Here is a 13,759-nt window from a genome sequence, read left to right as displayed (position 1 = left end):
CAGCTCTGCTCACACCTTGACTTTAGCTTGGCGTGACAGATTACAGACTTCTGACCTTCACAACTGTAATGCGTAAATGTGGCATTTTAAACCACTAAGTTTGTGGTAAATTGTTACAGCACCAATAGGACACTAACACACTGCCTATGTCTGGCTGGAGAATTCTTTTATTTTTTATTTTTGAGAGAGTTTTGCTCTTGTTGCCCAGGCTGGAGTGCAGTGGTGCAATCTCGGCTCACTGCAACCTCCACCTCCCGGGTTCAAGCGATTCTCCTGCCTCAGCCTCCCGAGTAGCTGGGATTACAGGCGCCCGCCTCCACGTCCAGCTAATTTTTTGTATGTTTAGTAGAGACGGGGTTTCACCATGTTGGCCAGGCTGGTCTCAGACTCCTGACTGGCTGGGGAATTCTATGTGATCTCTTTTGTTCTTCAGTGTCCTACAATGTGACAAGTTTATGTGCTTTTCTGCACTATTGGTTATCTTTAAAAAAAAAAAAAAGCAATGCACACATGCATTTAACTACACCCTCTCCTCAAAGCCCACTAAAATGACAGAAACAGCTTAAAAGAGGCATTAACCCTCAGAGAACACAGCAGATGATTTACCAAAAAGATCCTGGTAGCAGGAAAGGTGATAGACAAGTGCCAACTGGCTGGGTAGGCCAGAAGGCTGAGATGCAGACCTGCCGGGAGCAAGACTCTTTGTGGCACCAGGTGCCTCTGCAGGGAGGGGGGTGTCGGTGGGGGAAGTACGGGGGACTGTCAGTAGGAATAGTGCCTGAGAATCTATATCCGATGCCCCCAATTACCCCCTTCACCGCCGCCGCCCATAATCACCAGACCACCAGTCCCCTTCTGTGGCAGAAGGCAGGAGAGCCAATCTGAACTTGGAGGGAGGTAGCTGTACAGTCTTGCTCCCACTGGGCTCCAAGTGTTTGATGAACTCCAAGTGTTGTCATATAACAGATTTTCATGTGGAGAGCAGAAATAGCACTTCCTTTTTTTTTTTTTTTTATAGTATTTGGAGAATTTATTTTTCTTTTTTGAGACAGGGTCTACTCTGTCGCTCAGGTTGGAATGTAGTAGTGTGATCATGGCTCATTGCAGCCTCCAATTCCTGGGCTCAAGTGATCCTCCTGCCTCAGTCTCCCTAGTAGCTGGGAACACTGGCACATTTCACTACACCCAGGTAATTTTTTTTTTTTTTTTTTGTAGAGACGGGGTCTCCCTATGTCTTCCTGGCTGGTCTTGAACTCCTGGGCTGAAGCGATCCTGTCACCTCGGCCTCCCAAAGTGCTGGGATTCCAGGTGTGTGCCCCCGCGCCCAGGCAGGTCTGCTATTTTAATATTTGTTTTGTTTCTTCTGGTTGTTGTTGTTGTGGCTTCCCTTCTACTGCCCTCTTTTGGGCTATCTGAGCAAGGTCAAAAGTTATCTATTGAGTTGTCTGAATCTCTTTGTACAGTTTTTAAGTGGTTGTTCTAGAGATGACAATACACAGGCATTTCATAGCCTATTTTGAAAAAACTATTTATTTGTTTATGACAGGGTGTGGTTCTGCCGCCCAGGCTGGAGTGCAGTGGCACAATCTCAGCTCACTGCAACCTCTGCCTCCTGTGCTCAAGTGATCCTCCCACCTCAGCCTCCCCAGTAGCTGGGACTACAGGTGCAGGTCACCACGCCTGGCTGATTTTTTTGTATTTTTAGTAGAGATGGGGTTTTGTCATGCTGCCAGGATGGTCTTGAACTCCTGGGCTCAAGCGATCCTCCTGCCTCGGCCTCCCAAAGTGCTGGGATCACAGGCGTGAGCAACTGTGCCCGGTCCATAGCCTATTCAGAATTAGTATTTCATTATTTCCAGAGGAATGTAGCAACTTTACCACTAGGTGTGTCCTTTTCCTTGCAACCTTTAGGTTACAGCTGTCATATACATTAAGATCTACATCTCTCCCTTCTAATTCATAAATACCATTTTGGTTTCTTTTTCAATCAAACTTAGAAAAACATTGAAGAAGCCAGGTGCGGTGGCTCACGCCTGTAATTGCAGCACTTTGGGAGGCCGAGGTGGGTGGATCACCTGAGGTCAGGAGTTCGAGACCAGCCTGACCAACATGGTGAAGCCCCATCTCTACTAAAAATACAAAATTAGCCGGGCCTGGTGGCACATGCCTGTAATCCCAGCTACTCGGGAGGCTGAGGCAGGAGAATCACTTGAACCGAGGAGGCGGAGGTTGGAGTGAGCCAAGATCGCGCCATTGTACTCTAGCCTGGGCAACAAGAGCAAAACTCCTTCTCAAAAATAAGAAAAAAAAATTGAACATGCTTTTCTTATATATGCTAAAAAGTTGACAACTGTTATGGACTGAATGTTTGCCCCCCTTATCCCCTAACTAGATGTTGAAATCCTAACCCCAGTGTGCTGGTATTAGGAGGTGGGATCTTTGGGAGGTGATCAGGTCATGGGGGCAGAACTCCCCATGAATGGGATTAGCGCCCTTATAAGAAGAGGCCTGAGAGCTACTTTGCTCTCTTTCCACCATGTGAGGATACAACCAGGCCAACAACCCGGTTCTCACCAGAACCTGACCACAGGGGCACCCTGATCTTGGATTTCCAGCCTCCAGAACTGTGAGAAATCAATTTCTGTGTTGTTTATGATTCACTCAGTCTATGGTACTTTGTTATAGAAGCCTGAACGGATTAAGACAACATGTAATATTTGCTAATAGTTTGAGTCCTTTGAATCAATTTAAGAAGAAAGGCTCATGCCAGTAATAGTTTAAAAAGTACTCTAATTCCAAATATCCATTCTACAGGCGATAGTTTAAGACTGAAAATTCTGCACGAGCAGAATAATGTAAACAAAATATTCACACTCAGGGTTTTTCGTATTTGAAAATCTCCCTGCATGCTGTATTCTTTTTTTTCTTCTTCCTTTGATTAGAATGGGCCACAAAAAATAAATAAATAGGGCCGGGCGCGGTGGCTCACACCTATAATCCCAGCACTTTGGGAGGCTGAGGTGGGCAGATCACAAGGTCAGGAGATTGAGACCATCCTGGCTAACATGGTGAAACCCCGTTTCTACTAAAAATACAAAAATTAGCCGGGCGTGGTGGCAGGTGCCTGTAATCCCAGCTACTCGGGAGGCTGAGGCAGGAGAATCACTTGAACCTGGGAGGCGGAGGTTGCAGTGAGCCAAGATCGCACCATTGCACTCCAGTCCGGGTGACAGAGCAAGACTCCATCTCAAAAATAATAATAATAATAATAACAACAATAATAATGATTAAATTAAAAAAAATAAAAAACAAAAAAAGGGTAACACATCTCCCCAGTTTTGTTCATAGGCCAGTATTTATATATGATTGGATATGAACAAGGACGTCAGTCTTCTGGTAGAATGTTTAGCTGTTTAAGTATATCCAGTTGAGTAATCAAGTGTCATTGGTATAAAAATAAATTCCTCTCTGAAGAAAAAGTTTAAAGTTTAGAACTTAGGAAATGCCATAGAAAACAAAGAATTCTTAGAAACATTTTTTCCTACATATTCTTGAGCTCTTTTTAAATGCCTACATAATGAGCTGTAATAGAGCAAAAATGTCTAAAAATCCCTTCACAGGACGTGTTTGCTCTAAATCAACTCACTATTGAGATAGGGCAGCTGGATGTACTTGTGTCAAGTCAGTGGAGAAACACTCCAGGCTTACGATGGAGTCTCCACCACCAGGCTGGGGATCTCGATGTGCACATCTTAATCTCTGGATCCTTTCGACACCCAGTTCTCATTCGCTTAACTTTCCCTTTTCAAAAGCAAAATTAATATGTAGGCTGGGCAGGGTGGCTCACACCTGTAATCCCAGTACTTTGGGAGGGTCGTTTGAACCCAGGAGTTCGAAACCCATCTGGACAACATAATGAAACTCCATCTCTACAAAAAAATAGAAAAATTAACCAGGTGAGGGACGCACGCCTGTAGTCACAGCTACTTGGGAGGCAGAGACGGGAGGACTGCCTGAACCCAGAGATCGAGGCTGCAGTGAGCTGTGACTGTGCCACTGCACTCCAGCCTGGGCAATAGAGTGAGGTCCTGTCTCAAAAAAAAATACACACACACACACACACGCACAGATATGTAGGTGAAATCCTATGAAAAGAGAGAACACAGGGAGAAGGCAAAATTATCATGTAGGTAAAAAACTCTTGAACAGGGCAGTTTTGTGGTTTGTAATATCCATCTTTGCTTTCCTAAATATAGAGCAATTGCTGCAAGGCTGGTCTCACTAAAAGAGCTTTATAAAATTGATGGTATGAGGTTTAGTGACAGTAGGGCACGTTACAACTTATAAAATGCTTTTCACACATCTTTGACTGAAATGGATCACAAAAATAGCATAGCAAGACGCCAAGGGAACTCATCCATCCAGGGGGCCACAGATCTTTAGGGAGAGCTGGCTTTCAGCTCACCACATCAAGGATGCTGCTTGCCCTTGGGGGCTTCTTCTGAGCCAGATGAGGCTCCTGGCATTCCAGTCACCTTTGCTGTCTCAGCACTCCCTTTCCTGCCTTCAGAGCAAAGATCCAACACTCAAAGAGCACAGGGGTTTGAGGATACCCTCAACAAACATTTGATGAAAAAACAAATGTGTGCAGAGGCACCTGGGTATACGCTCTACACACAGAAAGATGATATCCAGATATGTCAAAGCAACTCAGCAAAGCAAGCAGCGATTATATTAACTTCGAACCCTGACATGAAACTTGGATGACACCACACGTCAAACAGTGTTTTAAGGGGCAAGAGTATGTACAGGGATTTGTAAAAAATTTCCTGTTTGCCTGATGCACATGTATAAAAAATAAATGTTTTAACATCCCTTTGAAGTCCTTCATGCACACTGTATGATATGGTTTGGATTTGTGTCCCCACCCAAATCTCATGTTGAATTGTTATCTCCAATGTTGGAAGAGGGGCCTGGTGGGAGGTGATTGGATCATGGGGGTGGATTTCTCCCTTGCTGTTCTCATAATAGTGAATTCTCATGAGATATGGTTGTTTAAAAGTGTGTAGCACCTACCCCTTCTCTTTTCTTCCTCCTTCTCTGGCCATGTAAGACATGCGGGCTTCCCCTTTGCCTTCTGCCATGATTGTAAGTTTCCCGAGGCCTCCCCAGCCATGCTTCCTGTACAGCCAGCAGAACTGTGAGCCAATTAGACCTCTATTCTTTATAAATTACCCAGTCTCTGGTAGTTCTTTATAGGAATGCGATAATGAATTAATACAGAATTATATCAATACCCCAGGAATGGGGTATTAATATAAAGATACCTGAAAATGTGGAAGCAGCTTTGGAACTGAGTAACAGGCAGAGGCTGGAACAGTTTGGAGGGCTTAGAAGACAGGAAAATGAGGGAAAGGTTGGAACTTCCTAGAGACTTGTTAAATTGTTGTGAGCAAAATGCCAATAGTGATACAGACTATGAAGTCCAGGCTGAGGTTGTCTCAGATGGAGATGAAGAACTTACTGGGAACTGAAGCAAAGGTCACTTTTGTTATGTGCTAGCAAAGAAGTTGGAGGCATTATGCTCCTGCCCTAGAGATCTGTGGAACATTGAACTTGAGAGAAATGATTTAGGGTATCTGGCAGAATAAATTTCTAAGCAGCAAAGTGTTCAAGGTGTAACCTGGCTGCTTCTAACAGCATATGGTCCTATGCATGGGCAAAGAGATGATCTGAAACAGGAACTTATATTTAAAAGGGAAGCAGAGCATAAAAGTTTAGAAAATTTGCATCCTGACCATGTGGTAAAAAAGAAAAACCAATTTTCTGAGGAGAATTCAAGCTGGCTGCAGAAATTTGCATAAGAGGAGCTGAATGTTAATAGCCATGACAATGGGGAAAATCCATCCAAGGCATTTCAGAGACCTTCACGGCCGCCCCTCCCATTATTGGCCCAGGGACCTAGGAGGGAAAAATGGTTTTGTGGGCCAGGCCCAGGGCTCCTGCTGCCCTACATATTCTCAGGACACTGCTCCCTGTGTCCCAGCTGCTCTAGCTCCAGCGTTGGCTAAAAGGGCCCCAGATATGTCTCAGGCCGCTGCTCCAGAGGGTGGTAGCCATAAGCCTTGACAGCTTCCATGTGGTGTTAAGCCTGCAGGTGTGCAGTGGGCAAGAGTTGAGGCTTGGGAGCTGCTGCCTAGATTTCAGGGGATGTATGGAAAGGCCTGGAAATCCAGGCAGAAGTCTGCTGCAGGGGCAGAGCCCTCATGGAGAACCTCTGCTAGGGTAGTGCACAGGGAAAATGTAGGGTTGGAGCCCCCCGACAGAGTCCCCAGTGGGGCACTGCCTAGTGGAGCTGTGAAGAAGGCCACTGTCCTCCAGACCCCAGAATGGTAGATCCACTGGCAGCTTGCACCATGCACCTAGAAACGCCACAGGCACTCAACGCCAGCCCTTGAGAGCAGCCATGAGAGTTGAGCCCTGCAGAGCCACAGGGGCAGAGCTACCCAAGGCCTTGGGAACCCACCTCTTGCATCACTATGGCATGGATGTGAGACATGGAGTCAAAGGAGATTATTTTGGAGCTTTAAGATGTAATGACTGCCCTGTTGGGTTTCGGACTTGCATGGGGCCTGTAGCCCCTTTGTTTTGGCAGATTTCTTCATTTTGGATTGGGATTATTTATCCAATACCTGTACCCCCACTGAATGTTGGAGGTAACTTGTTTTTTATTTTACAGGCTCATTGGTGGAAGGGACTTGCCTTCTCTCAGATGAGACTCTGGACTGTGGACTTTAGAATTAATGCTGGAAAGAATTAATGCTGGAATGAGTTCACACTGGGGAACTGTTGAGAAGGGACGATTGTACTTTGCATTGTGAGAAGGACATGATTTGGGAGGGGCCAGGGGCAGAATGATATGGTTTGGATTTGTGTCACTGCCCAATTCTCATGTTGAATTGTAACCCCCAATGTTGGAGGAGGGGCCTGGTGGGAGGTGACTCAATCATGGGAATGGATTTCCTTCTTGCTGTTGTCATGATAGTTCTCATGAGATCTGGTTGTTTAAAAGTGTGTAGCACCTCCCCCTTCTCTCTCTCCCTCCTGCTCCAACCTAGTGAGACGTGACTCCTTCTTCACCTTCTGATATAACTGTAAGTTTCCTGAGGCCTCCCCAGCCATGCTTCCTGTACAGCCTGTGGAACTGTGAGCCAATTAAACCTCTTTTCTTTATGGATTACCCAGTCTCAGGTAGTTTTTTGTAGCAATGCAAGAACAAACAAATATACCATATTATAATTTTCTGGTAAACAGAGAAAGAATATTAATAACTATATCTGTATGAATACATCAACAAGAGAATAAGTGAACTATATGCCCAGGAAATGGCTTTTGCATCTTTTCTGTGAACACCTAAGAGCAGACAGATCATCTGGAAGGCTCTTAGGAAGGCTCTGTTGGGTGAGATGCCTATTTTCTCCCAGTGTGTGATTAAGAACATTTTCAAACAGCAAAGTTGAAAGGATTTTACAGTAAACACCTGTATACTCACCACCAAGTTTCTGCCATTAGTGTTTTACTGTGCCTATCACGTATCAATACACCTATTCATCTCTCCCCACCCATTCACCCATCTTATTTTTTATGCATTTCAAAGCAAATTGCAGACATCAGTATATTCCTCCCTAAACACATCAGCCCGCATAGCATGAAGTGCAGTTCAATATTTATTTTTTCCTTCTCTCGTAAAATGCACAAATCTTAAGTACATGATGGCTGGATTCTGACAAAAGCCAACACCTCTGTAACCCATGCCCCTATCCATTTGCAGAACATGAACTTCACCCCAAGTACCCTGTGCACCCCCCCACCTCTGGAGACAACTATGACTTTGATATTTTCTACCACAGACAATTTGGCCCATTCTAGAACTTCACATAAACGAAGTCTTGCAGCAGGCACTCTTCTTACCTGAGCCGTCTCCCACTTGGCACAGTGTTTCTTAGATGCATTCTTATATTTTGTGTGGTTCAGTAATTCATGCCTTTGTATTTCTGAGCAGTATTCTATTGTACATAGTAGACTATCATTATTTATTCTCCTACTGATGAACATCAGAGCTGTTTCCACTTTTTGACTATTAGAAAACATTAGAACGAATCACAGAACCTGCTCTAATTTACAGCCCAAAGTTTAACAAGAGGTTAAACATATAAATTAAGATATGACCATCACAAGGCCAGGTGCGGTGGTTCACGCCTGTAATCCCAGCACTTTGGGAGGTCAAGGTGGGTGGATCACTTGAGGTCAGGAGTTCAAGACCAGCCTGGCCAACATGGTGAAACCCCATCTCTATTAAAAATACAAAAATTAGCTGAGCATAATGGTGGGCACCTGTAATCCCAGCTACTTGGGAGACTGAGGCACAAGAATCGTTTGAACCAGGGAGGTGAAGGTTGCAGTAAGCTGAGATCACGCCACCGTACTCCAGCCCGGGCGACAGAGCGAGACTCCATCTCCAAAAAAAAAAAAAAAAAAAAAAAAAAAAAAAAAAAAAAAAAATCTGACAATCATAGACAGAAAGGGAGTTTAAACAAACACAAGAAAACACATATAAACCCATCCCTGGGCTGCAGTGACTTATACCTGTAATCCCAGCACTTTGGGAGGCCAAGACAGGAGCATGGCTTGAGGCCAGGGGTTTGAGGCCAGCCTGGGGAACATAGCAAGATGCTGTCTCTGCAAAAATAAAAAATTAGCCAGGTGTGGTAGAGAGTGCGCCTATAGTCCCAGCTACTTGGGAGGCTGAGGTGGGAGGATCACTTGAGCCCTGGAGTTGGAGGCTGCAGTGAGTCATGATCGCACCACAGCACTCCAGCCTGGGCGACAGACAGAGAAAGGCTGCGTCTTTTTTTCCAAGTGTTTTCCCATAACCCTGACTGCCTAACCTTCAGGTCTCACAAATCTGCTCCCTAGCAGAAACACTTCTAATCCTACCAAATAAAAGAAATCAACCGTTATCTACCTCTCGGGTGGTTCTGGCGGGCGATCTATTCTGACTACAGGGACAGTGTTTCCTCCAGGTGCACAACAGGATAGGAGCCGTATTCACAGCTTATGCAGCCGTGCTGTGAACCAAGCATGGCGTCTAAGCACACCAACATTTATCAACTCACTTGACCTCACAGCAGCCCATCTCCAATTACGAGAGAGGAGCTGGGGCTCACAGAGGCTGGGTTACTTGCTGTGGCCACACAACTAGAAGTGACAGAGGTGGCTTTGCTCCAGGCAACTTGACTCCGTGGTCCCAGCCACTTTGGTGCCACTCCATTATCAGTAGACACGAGGAGGCGGGCGAGATGGAGCCCATGGAGAGCCCCAGTTCTTCATCCCTCCCTGTGTCCACACTCTGCCATGTGAATTTACGGTTCCTCCACTAAAAGGTGGAGCCTGTTCCACACCCTTTGGTGCCGGGGTTGGCCAGGAGATGTGCTTTGCCAGAAGAAGGTTAGCAGGTATGACAGGACAAAGCCAGGAGAAGCCCCTTTGTGACAGGGTGTGTTGTCTTGTGCCCCTGCCATGAACACATCCAGCCACACGGCTGGTCCCATGAGGAAGAGGAGAGGCACACAGCACAGAGCCCAGCCCGAATTAGCTCATCTACAAATTCATGAGCTAAGTCAATACTTTGTTGCACAGATTATTGCTGACATTTTATAGTTTGTTACACAGCATTACTGGGGCACCAGCTAAGTGATGCGACCTGGTCCCTGTTTCCTCACTACAAACCGACTAGTGTAAATAAATTACACACATATAATCAATCCCACGGTTTACTCAGATGGCTTAAGAATCTGACGTATGGTGAGGACATTCTTTTTTTTACAAAAGCTGTAAAGTAGGTAAATCAAAGACATCTCCATTCACTTGAAGAGACACTATTTATTTTGTTACAGTCAAGCAGGATGATCTGTTGATAGGTGAGTGGTAAGTGTCGAGCATGAAATCTACACACATTTGCTGTGGTGGACTGAAGGATACAAGCCACAGGCCACCCCCCATAGGCAGAGCCCTCCACAGCCACACTACAAGAGGGCGAAGGAGCAGGTGCCACCCAAGAACACCAGGGCCAACCATTAGCACCAGATTGATTTTCTATGAATAATACAACTAGATACAGAGTTATGGATGTTGACTCACTAGAATCTTTGGGTCCCCACTAACCAGACGTTTCAGAGGCAAACAGGGGAACTGACAGGACAGCTGGCTCTATGTGCTTTGCTACAAGGATACTCGAGCACTACGTATTGCTGTGTAGAAGAGAAAGTCCTAAAAAGACATCAAAAGGCTGAGTACAGACACAAATTGGATTATTCACATTTTACACACATCATCAAAATGACCACAATACTGTATTTGAGGGCAAAGAATAACAGGTAAAAGCTCTGCCAAACAAAATACTCTGAAATTCCTTGGGTCGTCTCCCCGAGGGAGAAAGATGGGGGTAAGTGCACAGCCAGCTTCACCTTTTCAGACTGACCAGCATTCACAGCAAGTGACTACCAGCTGGAGAGGAGGAGGAAGCTTCGCTGGCAGAACAGGGATTTTTCAAGTTAGCAAGAGCTTAATTTAACAGGAATACACACTTTTGGAAAGACATTTATCCTTTTGGCATTGGTAGGCTGCCAAAAAGGCGGTTTATTGCCTGCATCATTGAGCTTGCCAGTTTGGACTTGGCTCTATAGAGAATGCATTACCGTCAACACGGCCCCTCTGGCTCAGGAAGTGTGGATTCTAGTCTTTTAAGACATCTGTGTGTGTGCGTCTGTGCACGCGCACCGTCTGCTTTGGTAAGGCTGTGGTCACTGCTGCTGACAAAATGAAATCTCCATTCCACTGGAAAACTTCTTTTATGGGAATAAGGGGAAGTCAGGGTTAAAATGATAACCGTTGATCCAACAAATGCCCTAATACGACCTAAACACGAAGTCACCCAAGGGATTCACTCACCATTAACATGCATTTAATTAAACATTTTTTGAAGAAATACACTGAATCTACAATTATTAGATAAAAATAAGTAAGTTATAAATTATAACCAAGCCATCGGCGGCTGAACGTCTTTTCGTGTGCTTGTTTGCCACACGTGTATGCTCTTTGGTGAAGTGTCTATTCAAGTCTTTTGCCTGCTTTTCACTTGGGCTGTTTGTTTTCTTACTATCCGGTTTGAGAGTTCTTTGTACATCCTGGACACAAACCTTTTGTCAGATACACGATTTGCAAATATTTTCTCCCAGTCTGTGACTTGTCAATTGGGAACTGACAGCATGACAGTGTTTTCTTTTAACAAACCAGGCTCTCTTTAGAATCCTGCCATTTCAATCAAGGAAATGGGCATAGAATCTTTAAACTTCATGGCAGAAAAAGATCAAGCTCAGGAGCTGTGTAGTCCACGGGACCTCTGAAGAGGAAGGGGTCTTCCCGTACATGGAATGTGGCCCTCATGCCATGCTAAACGATTTAAGGAGGAAACAATGGAAAAGTAGCCAATTATCATGGACAATCATATGCATACAAAATACATGGGGGGAAAGTAACTGAAAAAATCTTCTGTTGGTCTTGAGAAACAGCTAACAAGCACATTACTACTGGACACGCTCTTAACCAAAAAATTTTACTTTGCAGAACAACTGTGATGTGAGGTGAGAAGGACTAAAGCTATTTGCCTGCTTGGTGCATGACTGTTTTTTAAAGCATGCACGTTATTTCTTTAAGTGGCAATTTAATCTGAGAATGAGTGAACCCAACCACACAGGTTGTTCCTTTCACAGTTGGTTTTTAACCATTAGGAAACTATTCACCTTTCCAAAAAGTTAATAAATTATCATCATCATGATGATGATTTCTGCTGGGTCAGAGAACATCATTAGATAACAGAGACAAATGCTCACACTGTTGAACGAGCAGGGACAAAACCTGGCAGCCCATGCCTGGATGAATCACAAGAGAAGATGAGCACCAGGGTCCCCCTCTCATGCACGTCATGACGCGCTGGCTGCTGTCCAAGCAGTTGGCTCAGCATCTGAAGACGGGAGGAACAACGAGTTTCCCACTGACAGTGACCACTCGGCATGCACCACAGGCCCAGCCCACAGCCCATGCAGTGGAAACTCACATCCAGCAGAGCCTGGTGTCAGGTGTAGTTATGTGTAAAGGAAAATGGCTCTCAGCAATCAAAAGGGAAACTAAAAAATTAAATAAATCATCCCACACAAACACGAAAGTTATTGCTTTTATAACAGCCTCTTTGCTATGGGAGAAGTCTCTTTCCAGGCCATGAACACAGGTGGGGTCTTCGCGAGTATCCTTGGGAACGGAGCTGGAGCTCGGAGGCCCCGTGCCCCTCCTCCACCGGGGACTGGTCTCTTATTTGCCCCTTTCGGGCTGAAGGCTGTCGAATAAGCACTTCAGCTGCTCTTCACCAAGGTGGATTTTATCTTCCAGCTCCCGCTGCTCGATGATGAGGGCCGACTTCATCTTCACGAAGTGCTCATAGTCCGCGAGGCTCTCCTCGCTCAGATAGTTGGCCAAAATGTCAAAGACGATGCGCTCGCGGCGGTCCAGGTTCTCCTTGAGCTCCTTGGCGTCCTCGTGCTGCTGGATCAGGACTCTCTGCTTCTCAAGCAGTGATTGCTGTTGACAGACAAACAAGCCTGTTGAGGACCAGGATGAAAGCCGGGGCACTGGCCAACCCTTGAAGACACTGGCAACTTGTGGGCTGGTCCCACAACTTATCGATGGAAACCCTGATGCCACCAGAGATCCGATGGGGTCCACACAGACAAACCCAGGGCCCAGGGCCTGGGGGCATGTGTCTCATGGTTGCAGTGGGCCAGCCTGAGGCCCCCGGAAGCCGCCCACAGGCCTCTCTGGGTTTCCTCTTGCTGTCTGAGCCTGACTCTCTCCCACCTGCCTCGAATGGTGAGCAGAAGAGTCACCAAGGGACTCACAACGACAGAATTCTGAGATGCTGCAAAGGGCAAAGGACTGCGGGGCCCTCTTGGTGTCAAGGTCCGCTCCATGGGAACACCGTGGGACAGCTGGCCACATGGGAGGACTCGAGAGGAATTCAGGGCAGGCTTGCTAAATGCTCCTGGCAGGAGGAGGAGAAGCCCTCGAGCCTGCAGAGCATATCTGCACACAAGGAAGCCTGAGGGTGGAGAAGACGCAGTGCTGTGCACGGGTGTCGGCCAGCAGCCCCCTCGGGCACGGTGCCACCCTGACCTAGCTAGTTCCACGACACAGTTACTAAGCACTCGGCTGAGTGCAGAAGGGCACCGTCTCCAAGCCCAGCGCCAGGACAGCGTTCTGCGTGGCCCAAATCACCCTCACCTGGAGAAAGGGGAGGGGTGCTTCTTCTGCTCCCCTTCTGAGAGAGGTTAAGATGTTTTATTCATGATACAGATGAACATTCTGAAGGCCTGTTCTGTGCAAACAAAACTAGCTGTTTTACTGATATTTGGCCTATGAGGTAAAAGCCAACGAGGCAGCTATTATTTCTCTTGGTTCATGTGTGAAAGGACGAAAAGACAGACCCACTGAGAAACGCCTTGAAGTTAGATGCACTGTCTGCTTCCTTCTAGACTGATATATGCCCTCTTGTTAAATCACAGCTACAACCCCCACAAGAAAATAGCTATCATTGAGTACTTACGATCGTCAGCAGGCAGGCATGTCTGTTACGGACTTATACATGGTA

At 46.0% G+C, this 13,759-nt stretch overlaps 1 protein-coding gene across 5 annotated transcripts in view; it reads right to left on the bottom strand.

Annotated features, from left to right (window-relative positions):
• Window positions 1-9,922: 9,922 nt before the first annotated feature.
• Window positions 9,923-13,759, bottom strand: part of SHROOM2 (shroom family member 2) — a 161,970-nt gene continuing 158,133 nt past the window's right edge. For 3 of the 5 annotated variants that reach the window (XM_034950411.3, XM_024927297.5, XM_057301135.2), the window contains one exon: window positions 9,923-12,693. In XM_034950411.3, the coding sequence (XP_034806302.1) occupies window positions 12,427-12,693 (267 nt within the window). In that variant the 3' untranslated portion in view covers window positions 9,923-12,426. The remainder of the gene's footprint in view (window positions 12,694-13,759) is intronic. The other 2 variants (XM_034950412.3, XM_034950413.3) reach the window with 1 other exon arrangement.

The sequence above is a fragment of the Pan paniscus genome, chromosome X (assembly GCF_029289425.2).
Source record: "Pan paniscus chromosome X, NHGRI_mPanPan1-v2.0_pri, whole genome shotgun sequence".
Lineage (NCBI taxonomy): Eukaryota > Metazoa > Chordata > Mammalia > Primates > Hominidae > Pan > Pan paniscus.
This window is presented reverse-complemented; position numbering and strand designations above follow the sequence as displayed.